A 16,023-nucleotide genomic window follows, 5' to 3' on the forward strand; every position below is an offset into this window, starting at 1 on the left:
TTCTTGTGGAGTTCTGGTGGGGATGATACTGTCGATATCCTGTCACAAACACAATTATTTTTGAAACTTAGCAACTAAGTGAGACCATTGTTCCGTTCCTAGTCCTACCTTAGTTCAACCATATAGTTCCATTATCTAGTCTTACCTTAGTTCACCCTAGTTTTACTTTAATCCTACTACCGTATTACTCTAGTTCTACCACAGTATTACTCTTGTTCTACTTTAGTTCACAGGTTAACTTACGGTTGTGTTAGACAATTCCTTGTTTATCGCCGAAAGTGACACCCCTGTCATTCCATTTCGTTTGAATGAGGACTTGCACATCCTCGGGCAGTTGACATCAGCTTCTTCAACAGGTTCTCTGAACGCCAATCCTAGCTTAGGAATTGCCTCGAATGCAAGAAGCTGTTATACACAACAGTTATAAAATACCATCAGTAAATAACAATAGCAATCAAGTCAATAATGGGATTTTACATACCTCTAGTGGAACACAGAAACCCGGAAGCGGCCATAATGTACCCTCTTTCACCACCCCTCCAAAATGCTTCATTGTGTGAGAGATCTCCTTCAGCATGTAATCATAAGAGAATCTCCCCCATGGAAAGGACTTACACAAGTCAAGATCATCCACTGCTCTCTGGAACACCTCCAACACATGATTAGCCTTGTGTCCAACCTTCGTTTGCGCGCAAACAACAGAAGCTAAGAAGAATAGAACCGCCGTCTTCAGTCTGTCTTTGTGGGGTCCCATGTTCACGAGCTTCTCCTTAACATCCTCCAACCTTCTAAGTTCTCATTCCTTGAAATGTCGATCAACGAACTTCGTCCCACCAAGCTTTTTGTAGCCGAGAGAATAGTTGTGGCAGAATAGCCCAAATATCAAACCGTGTTCCCTCAGCCCATAACGGATGGCAACGCCATTCACAATGAACCACACTTCTCTCCGCCTCTCGCTACCGGCAGTACGCAGCAACAACATCCACATACCCTGAACCCTGTGGTTGTTCTCGCTTTTCATGTGGAAAATATGTCTGAATTGAGGATGCTCCGTGAACCAGTTCCACTCCGCGTTAGACAGCTTCGGTTTCAGATTGCGTAGCGTCTTAATCGCACTAGTTATCATGCACCTCGTCCCTAGCTTTATTTTTTTCCGGTACTCAGATGGCTTGAAGAACATATTGGTTGGTTTGATTGCCTCGGGTGCCTCATTTTCATCCAAATCCTGCAAGTTATATCCAAGTTATATCCAACTTATACAAACGTTATACTTAAGTTATACTCAAGTTATACTCAAGTTATACTAACGCAAACCTAAGTAATACCAAAACTGACAGTTTTTCCAATAGTTCTCCTAGTATTACTAACATAACATTAACCCATTCGATTTACTACATCTCCCGAATCATATCTTATTCAAACTCATTGTTAATTTGTTACCTGAGGTTCAGGTGGATTCCCATTCTCGTTTGCTTCCTCTTCTCCTTCTCCATTTGCTTGTTCTTCTTTAGAATCTTCATGGTCCTGGTTAGAACTCTCGTTCTCTCCATCTGGGTTTTCTTGTTCTTCTTCAGAACTCTCATTCACTTCATCTCCAGAAGCGGTTTCCTCATTCTCTAGCGGTTTCCTCATTCTCTTCATCTCCAGAAGCGGTTTCCTCATTCTCTTCATCTCCAGGACCTTTGTTCAGTGTCGTCGGAGCAGCTTCTGCGACCACATTAAACGGCTCAGTCATCTCCGCCGTATTCTCAGACGAGTCCTTTCTCGTCTTCTCCGTCGAGCCATCCGTCGTCTGAGTCATCTCCATCGAGACATCCGTCGTCTTTGCCGTCGATTCATCCGTCGTCTTTGCCGTCGATTCATCCGTCGTCTTTGCCGTCGATTCAACAATCTCCACCGCCCTCGTTTTACCCTCCTCCGTCGTCTTCTCCACATTTTCTCCGGAGCCCGTCTTTGCAAACTTCACTCTCGGACCCTCTTCCTCCGTTGGATTCTCCTTCCTCTTACCCCGTTGCGTTTCGACCACCATCGCAATCAGAAGATATCACCCGATTCTATCTCCGATTCTCACCGAATCAAGCTTGATTTTGGAAACTAGGGTTCTTTTCTTTTTCGTGAGGAAAGAATGAGGAACTCGAAATGAAAAAGAAAATTCGAAATTGGGGGTGGGGGATTTCGGTCAAATACATTGAGAGGGTTTGCTAAAACCGACAGCTTTGGTTTGGTTTTCAGGGATTGGTTTGTTTGGTTACACGGTTAGACGATTCGGTTCAATTGATTTACCCATTCAAACGGGTCGGGTCGGGCGGATGGGTTATACCCTGGTATAACTTGTAAATACTTCAACTATTCCCAGGGTTTTATGTCATTTCGTTATTTTCCGAATTAAAAACAAATTATTTATTTTTCTGTTTATTAGGGTGTCTAATAGAGATTGGATTATCACATTTGGGGGCACCAGAGGTGATGACTCGTAGCGTTTCTCCACCGATACTGACGAAACCTCTTATCATTGTCTCGTCAACTCCATCTTCGATGCTCTCTTTTCTCTCATCGGCTTCGTTTCCGTCACTTCTTAGTGACTCGACTTTGTCTCCGCCATCCTCCACGTTAATTCACCTTCGTCTCTTTCCTGTTCGACAAACCCGGAATCGATTTCACCTCAGTCACATCCGGCTTCAACTACAAGTCACTCTAATCTGTGAGTCTTTAATCTATGCTATTTGAGTTGTTGTTATCATATATTAGTTGATTGCATGTTGAAATTTTGGAACCCTAGTTTCCAATTTCATTTAAACTTTTGACTTTCAGATCAGTTAAATTTTATTGTATTTGATAATTAACATTTACTCTCAGTTTTATTAAAAGTTGTATGAACTAGTGTGGTACTTGGAACCACCAAAAAAAAAAAACAAAACGAGCTTAAGCTCTATGTTTAACAAGTTTGTCCTCAATAAGGAGTTCTCCAGGATGGCCAAAGCTGTTGCCAACCAGGTATAACTCTTTTCTTTCAATCAGTGATTGTTGTGCGTTGTTATGTTTGGTTGCCTATGGCCTATAGATTATCCTCTAGATTGGTTAGTCTTGTCTAATGTTGCATTGAATTGATACTTTTTTTATTGTAGTTTTGGTTTTAGGAGCTGTGACGAGAAAGCTAACACGTAAGAAGATGACTCCTTTGTGGATTACCTCTTATATGTAATATATTTGTTATGCTTGGCTCTGAGATATATTCTTTCATATCTCCTTTTTTTTACTCTTTGTCTCTCAGTATTAGTCATTTGTTGTCTTATCTAGTTAGACAGTGGACAACTACTACAAACCTGATTTAAAGAAGACAGCACTTGCTAGGCGCAGCGTGATCAGCAAAGGCCTTAGAGTCGCCAAGTCTCATCCCAAGAAGAGGAACATGCAGGCTTGAAGATTTGGCCATTGACTGAACATTTTACTTCTGAAAAAGCTATGTTTTGTGATTTCAGACAAATTTTTATAGGTTATAAAGATTTTTTTCATGGTTAGTTCGGTTTCTTGCTTGAAACACCTCCACTGCTATGTTTTTTTTCTCAGAATGATATTTAAAAAAAAAGTAGTAATCTGGTTGCTGTCCACATTCCTTGTCTCTTTGATCATGATATTGTGAATCAATTCATCGATAGTGATAACTACTACTAGTACTTCTGAACTTTATAGATATGTAATATGAATTAAAAGAGAGCAGTATCTGATACAAACTCAAGAATATGTCAAATTCAAGAACCTATTCTTATATATAAGGACTTTGCTGAACGCCTCTCTGCTGAAGAATGTCGTTATGCCATTTATGATTTTGACTTTGGCCCTGTTCGTTTCGTGGTCGCCAGCGTCAGCGACCAGAGTCAGGGACCAGCGACCAGAACATAATGTCGCTTAGAGTTGTTCGTTTGAAGGTCGCGAGATTGATCGCAGCGGTTGTCGCTGAGTTGTTCGTTTCCATGTCGCGAGACTGATCGCAGCGCTTGTCGCTATGTTGTTCGTTTCGGTATCGCTGGCGACCAAATATTTATTTGATATTATTTTAAAAAAAAAAAATTTCAATTATTTTCATAAATATTTTAAGTTTCTGATGAAAAAAAACTAAACTAATTCTCATAAATATTTTGAAAAGTATTTTGATTGAATGTATTATTGAAAAGTGTTAACTAACTTATGGTATTTCGAACAATTTTTCAAATAAAAACAAAACTACATTGTTATTGAAAAATTAAAGCTATAAGATAAATATCAGTAACACTCTCATAATTGTTACAAAGATTTCGATTTAAACAATAGGGAAAATGGTCATACAAGTAACTTATAATAATAATCAGTACAAACTCAAATCAAATAAACTAGTTAGGTAATCGATATCCTCTACTCAACTCATTACCAATATGATCACGTAAACCTTCCATGGCTCTATCACTAGTCGGCTCATATGGAATATGTCCACCATGACCATCACCATCTTCTTCTTCTTCTTCTTCTTCTTCTTCTTCTTCTTCTTCTTCTTCTTCTTCTTCTTCTTCTTCTTCTTCTTCATCTTCATCTCTTTCTTCTTCATCATTATCGCCATGTGTATGATATTCTTCTCTTCTCTGCCAACGCACAAAATCATTATCTTCTCGATGTGAATCACGTATGAAGTTGTGTAGAGCCATAGTTGCTGTCACTAGCTTTATCCATTTGATCAAACCATATTTTGGATGCCTACGGTCAAGAATTCTCCATTTTGCTTTCCACACTCCAAATGTCCGCTCAATCACTGATCGCAAGCTTGAATGTCTCCGGTTGAACACCTCTCGAGTGTTCGTTGGTGGTCCTCCTCTGTTGAACTGATAGAGATGATACCGAACTCTACGATACGGACCAAGATACCATGTTCTTGTGGGATATCCAGCATCAACCAAATAATACTTTCCATTTGGCGGATGTGGAAAAAAAGGCTCATTCTTCGCACAATAAGTTAATACCTTTGTGTCATGGGCTCTACCCGGCACACCCACATAAGCATATATGAACTTCATATCAAAGTTACATATAGCAAGGACATTCATGGTTGGCTCCTGTTTTCTGCCCCTGTATGCTTCTGCATTTCGTTTAGGAGGGCGGACTGAGATATGAGTTCCATCCAATGCTCCAATACAGTCTTTAAAAAATGGCCAGTATCGATCATCATTTCTCAAAGTAGGACATACTCTTGTGAACTCACCATCTTCTGGTTTTAGTGTATCTGCAGCAAATTTCAAGAGAGAACTCAAAACCTCACCAAGTTTCCTTTTGACTGTATCCAACGAACGTTGATATCTTTGTGCAATAACCCGTACTGTCTTATCTTGACCCACCACTTCAAGGAACATTGCAACCGCTTCTTCAATATAAACATTCTGCGTCTCTTGTAACCCATATCACGTTGCTAACATCTTACACAGATCTTGAAATGTCCTCTGATTCATGCGAAGAATATCATAGCACTGTTGATCTGACCCGTGCATAAGCTGCTGAACATGATTCCATCCAGCACCTCGATCTGTTCTATGAAGCAATCTCTCTGGCTTAAGCACATCAACTTCATGCTCTTCCTCATAATCATCATCCTCATCATCATCATCCAAATACCACCTAACCATCTGCAAAACATTAAAATCACAGTAACAGCACCAAACTCTGCTTCAAACACATCCATGTTTGGAGGCACTTTGGTCTTATACTTTCTTGCACCTTGCCATTCCTGTGTAAGAAGAAAAAAATTAATGTCTAATATTTTTTTCAAGCTAATACTGATTCAACGTCTAATATTTTTCACTCTAAGCAGAAAGAGAACTCCAATAGTGACATTATTAAAGCACTGAAGACTAAGAGAAAGATACTTACCGCAATGCGTTGATCCCACCAAGCATCCGACATCTCCAACCTTCCCAAAGCATCATAGACAAGCCCGGTTCTATTGTGGGTAAGCTTCTTGAACTTGACATATGCTTTTCTACTAATATCAACCTTGTTCTTAAACCTGTCCCATATCCATCTCTTACCAAATTTTCCTTCAAACTTATTTACGATGAACTCTCTTCCAGATAGATTCATGCCACTCCTTGGTCTGTTCCCTTTCTTTTTCTCATCAGCATAAAGAGCAAAGAAATACCTAACTTCTTCATTGGTCCATTTCTAAATAACAAGTCTCATCAATAGACAAACAAGATAAACTAGCAGAAAAAGCAATCACAAAAGATCTAAGAAACTACAACTGCCTAAAACACTTACATCATCAGTCATTCTTCTTGTCTTGTCTTGTTGTGATTTATGTCCAAATCTGAAAAGATAATACAGACCTTGTGAATTGAAACAACAATCTATCAAAAGCACACAAAATTTGACTCTTGTGAATTGATTTTTATAAAAGACATAAAAGAGGTTATAAACTTATAAAGACAAGAGTGGTTTGGTTGGATAGAAATGTTTAATCATTCAACAAAAGTAAAAACGAGACTTTGCTAAGAGAATTACCTTAACACCAGCTCTTCTTATTGCTTCCAAGTTTTCAAAGCCTTCCTGTTGTACCAAACCATGATACGAACTAATAAATGTTAGAAAAAAAATACATGGAAAATGTGTATGAGATATCTGCAAACGTGTATACACAACAAGTGAACCTTGAAATACTTTTGGTCAGTCAAAACACTGAGACAGCTGCACCACCTCTTTTGGACAGACCTTGTTAGCGTTGTTCCCGTAACACTCGGTAATCTCACTCGCTTGGTGAGTTTGAACTTGTCTCGTAACAGTCTCACTGGTTCGGTTCCGAGCAGTTTAGGGGAGCTGTCGAGTCTTTCGGAGCTTGATTTCTCTAGGAACACGCTCACCGGAGCTCGTCCTCCTTCTTTCAGCTCGTTGCTGAGGAAACCTATGAGGCAATTAGCAGCTACCACCTATTTTGGACAGACCTGTCAGCAACACAACCGCATAAATCATGTAAGAACAATAGAGAATCATATTGTAGAACACCAGAGCATGAAAGAAGCAGCAAGAGTACGTTTTAAAACATGCCATCTCACTGATTTCACAAGCAATAAACCCTTCTAAATCTCTCAAGTGAAAGGCAAAATTAAGAACTTTCTGAAAGTTTTAAAGAAGGATTTCGAATCTCTGAATCAGAGAGAGAGAGAGAGAGAGAGAGAGAGAGAGAGAGAGAGAGAGAGAGAGAGAGAGAGAGAGAGAGAGAGAGAGAGAGAGAGAGAGAGAGAGAGAGAGAGAGAACTGACCTTTGAGCTTTGATGGTAGCCTGCGTGAGAGAGCTGAGGAGGAGAGACGATGAAGAAGCGTAATGAAGAAAGGCGTAAAGAGATCTAGGGTTAAGGGTATTGTTTTGTGATTTTGAAGATAAATCAAGGGTATTTTTGTCTTTTTACACTATTTTTTTTTGATCGCTGGTTTTCGATCGCAACGCTAAAATTTTCAGCGATCGGAATTTTTGAACGCCGAACGCTGGCGTCTAGTCGCAGCGATCAGTCGCAGAACCGGCGATCACCAAACGAACAACGTTAAGTCGCTAGGACTGGTCGCTGCCGCTAGCGACCTGCAAACGAACAGGGCCTTTGTCACTGTTGAGGACTGCCAGAAGAGCAAGATATTTTTAATCGAATGGTAAGAAACTCATTCCTGTAAAACCTCATTGTATTTATTTGTGGCTTTGACAATATATTGTTCTTTTTTTTTTCCGATGACAACAGATTGTTCAAGAAACTATAAATGTGGGAACAGATGTTTAGCTCCACCAGACATGAACAGACGTTCAAGAAAAGAATGATGAAAGAAATCATGACAATAACCAAAAATTTACCTAATTCTGATCTTAATTAATCTAAAAATAAATCAAATTCGAAATTAATGTAAACCAGATTGAAATTAAATATTAAATTAAGTTTGGTTTACATAAACCCAGATTTTCGTCAATAAATCTATTATAACATAAATTAAAAAGTCTGTCACCTCATAAACAAAAAAGTCTGCCAACAATTTTAAATTGGATATAGAAATCTGCCGTAAAAAAAGTAAGTCTAACATAAAAAAATAAAGGGAAAATTGCCAAAAGAGAACAAAAAAATCAGGTTGTTGTCCTTTTGGTATAAAACTAATTTTGTCCATTTTTTCTCCTTTTTACTCTTTGTATTTCTGAAAACTAATGAAATAAATAATTTTGTGAATCAAAAAATTATTAAAAATATAAACAATTAATAAAACATCCATATACACAAGCTGATAATTTTCTTTTGTTCAAAGACTTGGTAAATAAGATTTTTAAAATACTTTCTACTAAACGTAGAATGCGTCTTCTACGAAAAATGGTATAGTAGAAAACGATTTCTAAAATAAACACGTTCATCTACTTTTTTTAGAACGCCCATTTTACTATTTACTAAATTTCTAAAAAAGAGGAATGCGCATTCTACTAATCGTAAAGGTATCCACTTTCCTTCCGAATGCATCTTCTACTTTTATAAAGCATTCTAAATTTCGGGGAATATGTTTTCTACAATGTACTCTTATGTCTACTCAAAGTAGAAAGTGTATTCAGAATTTTTATCATTCTTCTAAACTTTTAGAAGTCACCTTCTACGGATAAGAATACCTGATTTTTTGCGAAAATTAATGAAATTTCAGTTAAGGAAATATTCTAAAAATCTCCTAGAAATATTCTAACTTCCTAAAACGTGTTATGGTCGATTTTACTTGAAAAAATTAAATAAAAAAATGATTCTCTCTTCTCTTCTTCATCAATTTATGGTTTTTCCATAGTTTTTCTTTTGATTCTTCTCACAAACTCTTATTCTCTAAGATGCATATATATATCTCTTTTTTTTCGACTGTCTTCAACTGTTTTTTTTCCTTTTCTCCATTAACTTTTTTAAAAAAAATTCAAATTAACTTTTAAATTGTGTTTAATTAGATTAAATTTAGAGTTAGTTTTGGGATTATGAGAAAAATTACACTATTGAGACAATTTTATGTTGGTTTTATACCAAGGGGACAACAACCTTATTTTTTTGTTCTCTTTTAGCAATTTTCCCAAAAATAAATCGGTCAATAAGAAAATAAGTTGACCACATAAATCAATTGTTTATAACAAGTCTGCTACATCATTCGACAAACATATTCTTAAAAATCTACTAGGGTTGGCCCGCCCTACGAGCGCGATATTAGTTAATTTGATATTCACTAAATGCTCAAGTTGAAATTTGTTTTAAGATTCAAGAATTTGGTTATCTGTTATGTCTTACTTATTAGTATGCGGTGGTATAATTGTTTTTCGATTATTCTTGCTTTGGTATTGTATCAAATTAACTAATTGTCCAACTCATAATTATAGATGTACAAATGTGGATTTGTGATAAAGTTTGATGACAATACTGTTTTTTTTAATTCTTATTCATAGTGGAGTGTGCATGTGTCAGAAAGAGGCCTATAACAACTTTTATGTTTTTGTGTATGGATTTTAAATATATATTATTTTGTATAATGCATACTTGCTCTATAACATTTGCTTGTAGACTAAAAAAATTGTTTTCTATATTTTTAAAAGAGAAAATATTTAGTATAGAATATAACATGGACATATGTATTGACTATATATAGAAGTTGGGTGTTATTTTAAAATGACATATATATAGAGATTTTTCAACCATTACTTCACTGGCACAAAATATTTATAACTGTAAATACCTTCTTTTAAAAGCAAAACTAATAAAAGCGTGTACAACAAATGTATTTTCATATATATTATATGCATCAAGTTATAAAGTTGGAAACATTGCAAAACTGTTTGGAGCAAAGTTTTTAACTTCACGATCTTCATCTTGACGTCAGTTCAGTATCGGCCCTGGCCACAAGCAGAAGAAGCATGAGCTTCCAGCTGACACGATAATAAGTATTTTCGCGGCCACATATTTCTAAAAAGTGAATTTAGCCTAGTGGTTTTAAGAGAAATTCCCAATGCTAGATGTGCTGGGTTCGATTACCTTAACTGCATTCATTTAATTTTGGCCCTAAATATAAAATGGGACACGTGTCACTCCCAAAACGCACAAATTGATGACGTGGCTTCACGGGAGAGAGGCGAACATTTCTTTATATATATAGATTTTCCATTTAAATCAGACAATAAACTCTGCTGTGTGAACAAATCTAGCCTTTTTAAGAAAGTCAGACACCATTGTAACAGTAGATTTTTTTTCTATACAAATTTTATAAACAGACTTATTACTCGGCAGATTTTATTTTTTGAAAAACAAATCTGCCGTCGATAAATAATAAGGATATTTTGGTAATATTTTTTTTGTTATAACTATGTTCAAGGGTAATTTAGACCAGAAAAATATTATAATAATTTTCAAAACATATGAATCATTTTAGTAATTACACAACTAATTTGAGTCATTCTAGTAAACTTCTCTTTAAAAAACAGTTTGAATTGAAAGTATATATAATATTCTAGCATCCTCAAACTAGGGTTACTGTGAATCCAAATTTTTGACAAGAGAAATGTCAATTCAATCCCCTTGTTTCCCGGTGGTAAATGGCAATCTCCGCCTTGCTATTGCGTCGTTTCCGTCATCAACGTTACGTTCTTGTCAGCGAATATCAGGAAACGGGGCCTGGATTCCCAAAAGAGGAAGAGTTTATGTGAAATCAGAGGCCAATACTGATGAAGAAACTTCGTCTAGTTCTAGTGAAAGCACTACGAGCGGCAATGCATCTATCTTCTCATCTGTTCTCTGTCCGTTGCTTAAACTCTTCTCTGTGAGTTCTCCCTTCAAACTTTCTGCTCATCAAAGTGTCTCCTTTTATGTTCTCACGATACGCTCTCTGTTCTTTTCCCTCGACTGTTGTTTCCAGGGAGGTGATCCTTCTCAGCAACGTAATCATGCTCTTGAGGTTACTCCATCAACCCTCTTCATGTATCAAAATGTCTGTTTGAGAAGTAAGATTTGACATGATACCACTCAAATTACCCTAAGGAGTGTTACTCTCATCAAAAGAGGTTCAGATGTAGTACTTAGGGATCGAATCCACAAGGAGCTAGGGAACAATTAAATCTAGTGTTTATTAAGTCTAAAGGTTGTAAATGTTTAAATGAAATAGCAATAGCAACAAGCGAGTAAATATAAATGTAACTTGGTTGGAAATGATATTAGATGCAGGGCCACTATTCAGGTGTTGGAGATTATAATACCTATAGATGCCTAACTGTTGCATGCATGATATATTAGAGCTCATTCGCTTTACTCAGTGATCAGCTGTCGCTTGTACCACTGGTTAACAGACTAGATCTCGTGCCTCAACGGTTAGTATGCAGACAACGAGAGACTGTCGATCGATAGTCTATTAAGACGTCGACCGATACACCTTTGCCAACGTCGATCGATTGTCAGTTGAGGACATCGATCGACGGGTTCTAGCCAGGCCTATGCGCGAGTATGAAATGTCCTACTAAGATTCTAAATTGGCGGTTAGCCCTCTCTAGCAATCCTAATATGATAGATAGATGTCAGGATGGGATAACAAGGGTGCTTGAATATGCAATCCTATAATAAAGTTCTAGTTAGCAAGGCTAAAACAAGCAATTAATACAAATCTATCATGAATATCACAACAAGGCAGATCTATAGTTTGGGGCTAATCCCACAAACCTATCTGAACCCTGGATCTAACAGTTGAACTACTTAGACATAGCAAAGCGATTCATATCAATAGAGAAATAGAAACTCATATAATAGATGAAAAAAATAGAAACAAGGAGTTCCAATCACAAGTGATCTTCTCTCCCAAATGAAACTTGTAACAAAACTAGGTCTAGAAAAAGCTCTGTTCTTCTGCCGTCAAAACACTTAGGCAGTATATATTCTACTAGGTTAAAAACTCGTCAGGGCATTTTGGTAATTTGGCTTGGCCTTGGTTTTTAAGTCTGCTGAATCCAAAATGTCGCGTCTGGTGTCTCGACATCGATCGATGGTACTTGTGTACATCGATCGATATTAATCTTCATCTGTCGAGGCATTTCCTGATATCGATCGTCAGCATTGATGCGCATCGATCGATTATTCTTCCTCTCGTCGACCTCTAAGTGGTCAGCTCGGGTGAAATGTCTTTTAAGCTCCAAAATGCTCCAAAGTCATAGCTTTACTCCGAAATGCACCTGAACCTGAAAACATACCTAGAAGAGTAGAAAAAATAGATATATATATATAGTAAAATACTTATATACCATGGATAAAAAATGGGTCAAATCCAAGGTATATCAGTTCTCTCTGCCTCAACCTTGAGCAAAGAACAATCCAAAGTAGCATACTTTAACAACTACAAATCCCACTACAATCCAACAATGTTACGAGATGAAGATAAGTATAAAGAAGTGAGAGGAGGGGGAACAGAGACCTTGGTCTGTGGCACTTCGGTGATGGAACAAAAGAGCGACCTCCAGTCACCTTGTCTCGTCAGGCCTCTTGTGCTTCCTCCAACTTCCTTTACCAAAATAAAAAACAAATCAAAATCAGATTCAAAGGAGAGAAAGAGAGAGGGAGAGAGCATTACAAGAGTGGAAAAGAAGAAGAGAATCAGATTGTGGAGAGAGAGAGAGAGAGAGAGAGAGAGAGAGAGAGAGAGAGAGAGAGAGAGAGAGAGAGAGATGGCGGATGGTGGTGGTGACGATGGCGGATGGGAAAGATGGCAATGGTGGTGGTGACGAGTGAATGAGCGGTGTCGGTGGTGACGAGTGAATGAGCGGTGGTGGTGGTGACGAGCGGAAGGAGAGATGGTGGTGGTGGTGAGGAGGTCAAACGTGATGGATTGGACGAGAAGAGGCGTCAGAGAGAGAGAGATTTGTGTGATAGGTTAAGAAAGTAGAAGATAATCAAACGATAGACTTGTATGATGTGAATTGTTATTACTGATGTGGATTTAGTGTTTAAAAATAGTTTTAGTTAAAAAAAATTAATCAAAGGTCTTTATTATCATTTATTAGGAATATTCAAACATTCTAGTAATTTTAAAAAGATGTATAACACTCTAGTAATTTTTTCAATATAAATCTATTTGGTGTAAAAAAAACGACTTTTATCTTTTTTCCAGAATAAATTAAATAATTAAAAAAACAGTTTGAATTGGAAGTATATAGAATAGTGTGGTTCAGTTTGACGGGCATCCTCAAACTAGGGTTACTGTGAATCCAAATTTTTAACAAGAGAAATGTCAATTCAATCCCCTTGTTTCCCGGTGGTAAATGGCAATCTCCGCCTTCCTATTGCGTCGTTTCCGTCATCAACGTTACGTTCTGGTCAGCGAATATCAGGAAACGGGGCCTGGATTCCCAAAAGAGGAAGAGTTTATGTGAAATCAGAGGCCAATACTGATGAAGAAACTTCGTCTACGAGCGGCAATGCATCTAGCTTCTTGTCTGTTCTCTGTCCGTTGCTTAAACTCTTCTCTGTGAGTTCTCCCTCCAAACTTTCTGCTCATCAAAGTGTCTCCTTTTCTGTTCTCATGATACGCTCTCTGTTCTTTTCCCTCGACTGTTGTTTCCAGGGAGGTGATCCTTCTCAGAAACGTAATCATGCTCTTGAGGTTACTCCAACAACCCTCTTCATGTATCAAAATGTCTGTTTGAGAAGTAAGATAGAGTTTACTGGCTCTGTTAAGCCTTTTTGGTTATGATATACGAGGAGCCACAGAGTTTTTCTCAACTTGTTGAGTGGCCCTGTTTTAATATGGTTATGGACAGTATTTGTCAGCAATGATTTACATGAAAAGAAGCTCTTCTTCATAATGGTTGGCATGTATTCAGGTCGCAACTTCTTCTTTAGCATCTATTGCAAGACTTCCATGGGGATCTCGAGTATCATCCATGAGTACAGATGTTTCTTCTAGTCCACCTTTGCGATTGCAGCTTTTTGAATTTGGTATGTTAAATACAAAAACGAAATAGAATTAGTGGAAACTGGAAAGTTAGTTATATACTGTGACAGTTTATTGGGTTTTTTTTTTTTTTTTTTTGACACCAGAGGCATGTCCGTTTTGCCGTAGGGTGCGCGAAGCCATGACTGAGCTAGACCTCTCTGTAGAAGTAAGAACTGGAACATCTTTTCCCTGATAAATAGCGTATTAAGCAGTTCATCCTGATACTTGTTGGTCTTCAGGTTTATCCTTGTCCTAAAGGATCTGTAAGACACAGGGAACTGGTTAGAAGATCCGGTGGACAAGAGATGTACTTTTACCTTCATTTGCTTTCTTTGTCATCCTTACACAACTATTTCCCTAATAAAGGTCAATTCTGTGAATGAAAGGTTTCCGTTCCTCATTGACCCCAATACCGATACTTCAATGTATGAGAGTGGTAAGTTTTGAGTTCCAGCATTATTAGCCTCTTGTCCTCTTCTCTGGATATCTTCACATTGGTTCTCTTTTGTTTTCTAATTAATAGGTGACATCGTAAAGTACCTATTTAATCAATATGGAAATGGGAGAGGCCCTTCCACAGGACTTCTGGAAAGGTGAGCATCGCCAGACTCTGCTATTCTATTTGGTCAAGCTATTATTGTCTCTAGCTCCTAGCTTGAACGCTTCTGTACATTAGTTATAATTTTTCGTGGTATTACTAACTTTTCTAGACTTGTCCAGCACCTTGTTCACAGGATGGATGCCAACACTTCTCCGAGCAGGTAGAGGCATGTCATTATGGGACAAGGCTTCAACAGATCCACCACCTCAAATGCTCGAGCTCTTCTCTTACGAAAACAACTCGGTATTATGCTTTTTCCTTTTCATTTCTTGTATCCAAGTTTTTTCTTATGATTAGTCTTAATGATGCATACCTTTCTTTACTACAGTATCGCTAGTATTTATAAATCTGGGTTTTAATTCATTCACTCTTTTTCCCTTTCAGTATGCGCGGTTGGTGCGTGAAGCACTCTGTGAGTTGGAGCTCCCCTATGTATTACACAACATTGGAGAAGGGTCCACGCGAATGAGATCACTCCTAAATGTTTCGGGATCCGATAAGGTTTGTTTCGAGTTTCGCTTCTTTGTATACATAGTCTAAACTCTTACTAATCACTTATCTGGCTGTTGCTTGTTATGAATCATAGGTTCCATTTTTGGTTGATCCAAACACTGGTGTCCAGTTAGGTGATTACCAGAAGATTCTGGCTTACCTCTTCAAGACTTATTCTTCACCAGCATCTGCATAGTGAATAATCTTACATATACACCATTATCCTCAACTTGAGGACCCCAAAGCAAGGTACAAGCTTTTAACACCACATGTTTTGATAATATCATGGAAGAACAATGGTCATTCTTGGGGAATTAAAAATAATATCCGAACTTTTTGAACAAATGATGGGTCGGTACTCGGTATCTGGATGAAGAACTTAAGAGACAATTAATGGCGTTTCCAGGGATCTTTTTATAGAAAGTTCGATCTATAATGTATAGAAGTCTCCGAAATAGACTAAAAACTCATTTGTTCTGTAACAATGCAGGATCAGGACGCATGGTAACACAAAGGTCCGTTTCTTATTTAAGGTATCTTTGGTGTATATAATAATAGTGCCAATATTGGTAAATATTGTATATCAAGACTAAACAACTGTCTTGTTTTGTGTTTGGGGATCAGATTCTTCTCTTTCAAGCATCAGTTTGATAACATGAGCTACCCATTAAGTTTCACATCTTATCTATTTTATTAAAATAAAATCACTATTTTTATTTACCATAAAAATTCATATTAGGTCGATCTAATTAGTTACTACACTTATTTGATTACTAGGTGATTTTACTGTGATCATGCACGGATGTAAATATTTATAAAGTAAAAATATTATAATAATTGATTTCTATTTATTTTTAATTTTAAATTAATTTATAATTTTTGTGCATAATTTATATTAATAATATTATATTACTTTAGTTAGATATATTATTTTAGATATGTTATATTTAGTTTTTTTACAGTCGATT

General features: G+C 37.2%; 2 protein-coding genes and 1 non-coding gene across 10 annotated transcripts; 2 read left to right on the forward strand and 1 right to left on the reverse strand.

Annotated features, from left to right (window-relative positions):
• Positions 1-3,136: 3,136 nt before the first annotated feature.
• LOC117132263 lies at positions 3,137-3,231 on the forward strand. The gene has a single exon (XR_004455823.1). It is a non-coding gene; the product is annotated as a small nucleolar RNA R24 (small nucleolar RNA).
• A 995-nt stretch (positions 3,232-4,226) lies between these two features.
• Positions 4,227-9,330, reverse strand: LOC103853600 (putative nuclease HARBI1). Of its 5 annotated transcripts, none has more exons than XM_033284808.1 (6): positions 7,275-9,330; positions 6,666-6,956; positions 6,520-6,564; positions 6,277-6,325; positions 5,890-6,180; positions 4,227-5,746 (listed from the first exon to the last, which is right to left on the reverse strand). In XM_033284808.1, the coding sequence occupies exon 6, from the start codon at positions 5,373-5,375 to the stop codon at positions 4,368-4,370; it is 1,008 nt and encodes a 335-aa protein (XP_033140699.1). In that variant the 5' UTR covers positions 5,376-5,746; positions 5,890-6,180; positions 6,277-6,325; positions 6,520-6,564; positions 6,666-6,956; positions 7,275-9,330; the 3' UTR covers positions 4,227-4,367. The 5 variants fall into 5 exon arrangements, with proteins under 5 accessions (XP_033140699.1, XP_033140700.1, XP_033140698.1 ...); XM_033284811.1 differs by having other exon boundaries at positions 4,233-5,645; positions 7,275-7,381; XM_033284810.1 differs by having other exon boundaries at positions 4,255-5,746; positions 7,275-7,381.
• A 1,162-nt stretch (positions 9,331-10,492) lies between these two features.
• LOC103853578 lies at positions 10,493-15,778 on the forward strand. Of its 4 annotated transcripts, none has more exons than XM_033284813.1 (11): positions 10,493-10,809; positions 13,591-13,629; positions 13,850-13,964; positions 14,067-14,128; positions 14,202-14,269; positions 14,349-14,398; positions 14,486-14,555; positions 14,683-14,806; positions 14,948-15,064; positions 15,150-15,303; positions 15,410-15,778. In XM_033284813.1, exons 1-10 carry the CDS (start codon positions 10,552-10,554, stop codon positions 15,249-15,251), a joined length of 1,005 nt encoding a protein of 334 aa, XP_033140704.1. In that variant the 5' UTR covers positions 10,493-10,551; the 3' UTR covers positions 15,252-15,303; positions 15,410-15,778. The 4 variants fall into 4 exon arrangements, with proteins under 4 accessions (XP_033140704.1, XP_018512453.1, XP_033140703.1 ...); XM_018656937.2 differs by lacking the exon at positions 13,591-13,629 and adding an exon at positions 10,906-10,944 and having other exon boundaries at positions 10,495-10,809; positions 15,150-15,304; positions 15,546-15,773; XM_033284812.1 differs by having other exon boundaries at positions 10,495-10,809; positions 15,150-15,304; positions 15,546-15,773.
• Positions 15,779-16,023: the final 245 nt, after the last annotated feature.

The sequence above is a fragment of the Brassica rapa genome, chromosome A02 (genome assembly GCF_000309985.2).
Source record: "Brassica rapa cultivar Chiifu-401-42 chromosome A02, CAAS_Brap_v3.01, whole genome shotgun sequence".
NCBI classification, from domain to species: domain Eukaryota; kingdom Viridiplantae; phylum Streptophyta; class Magnoliopsida; order Brassicales; family Brassicaceae; genus Brassica; species Brassica rapa.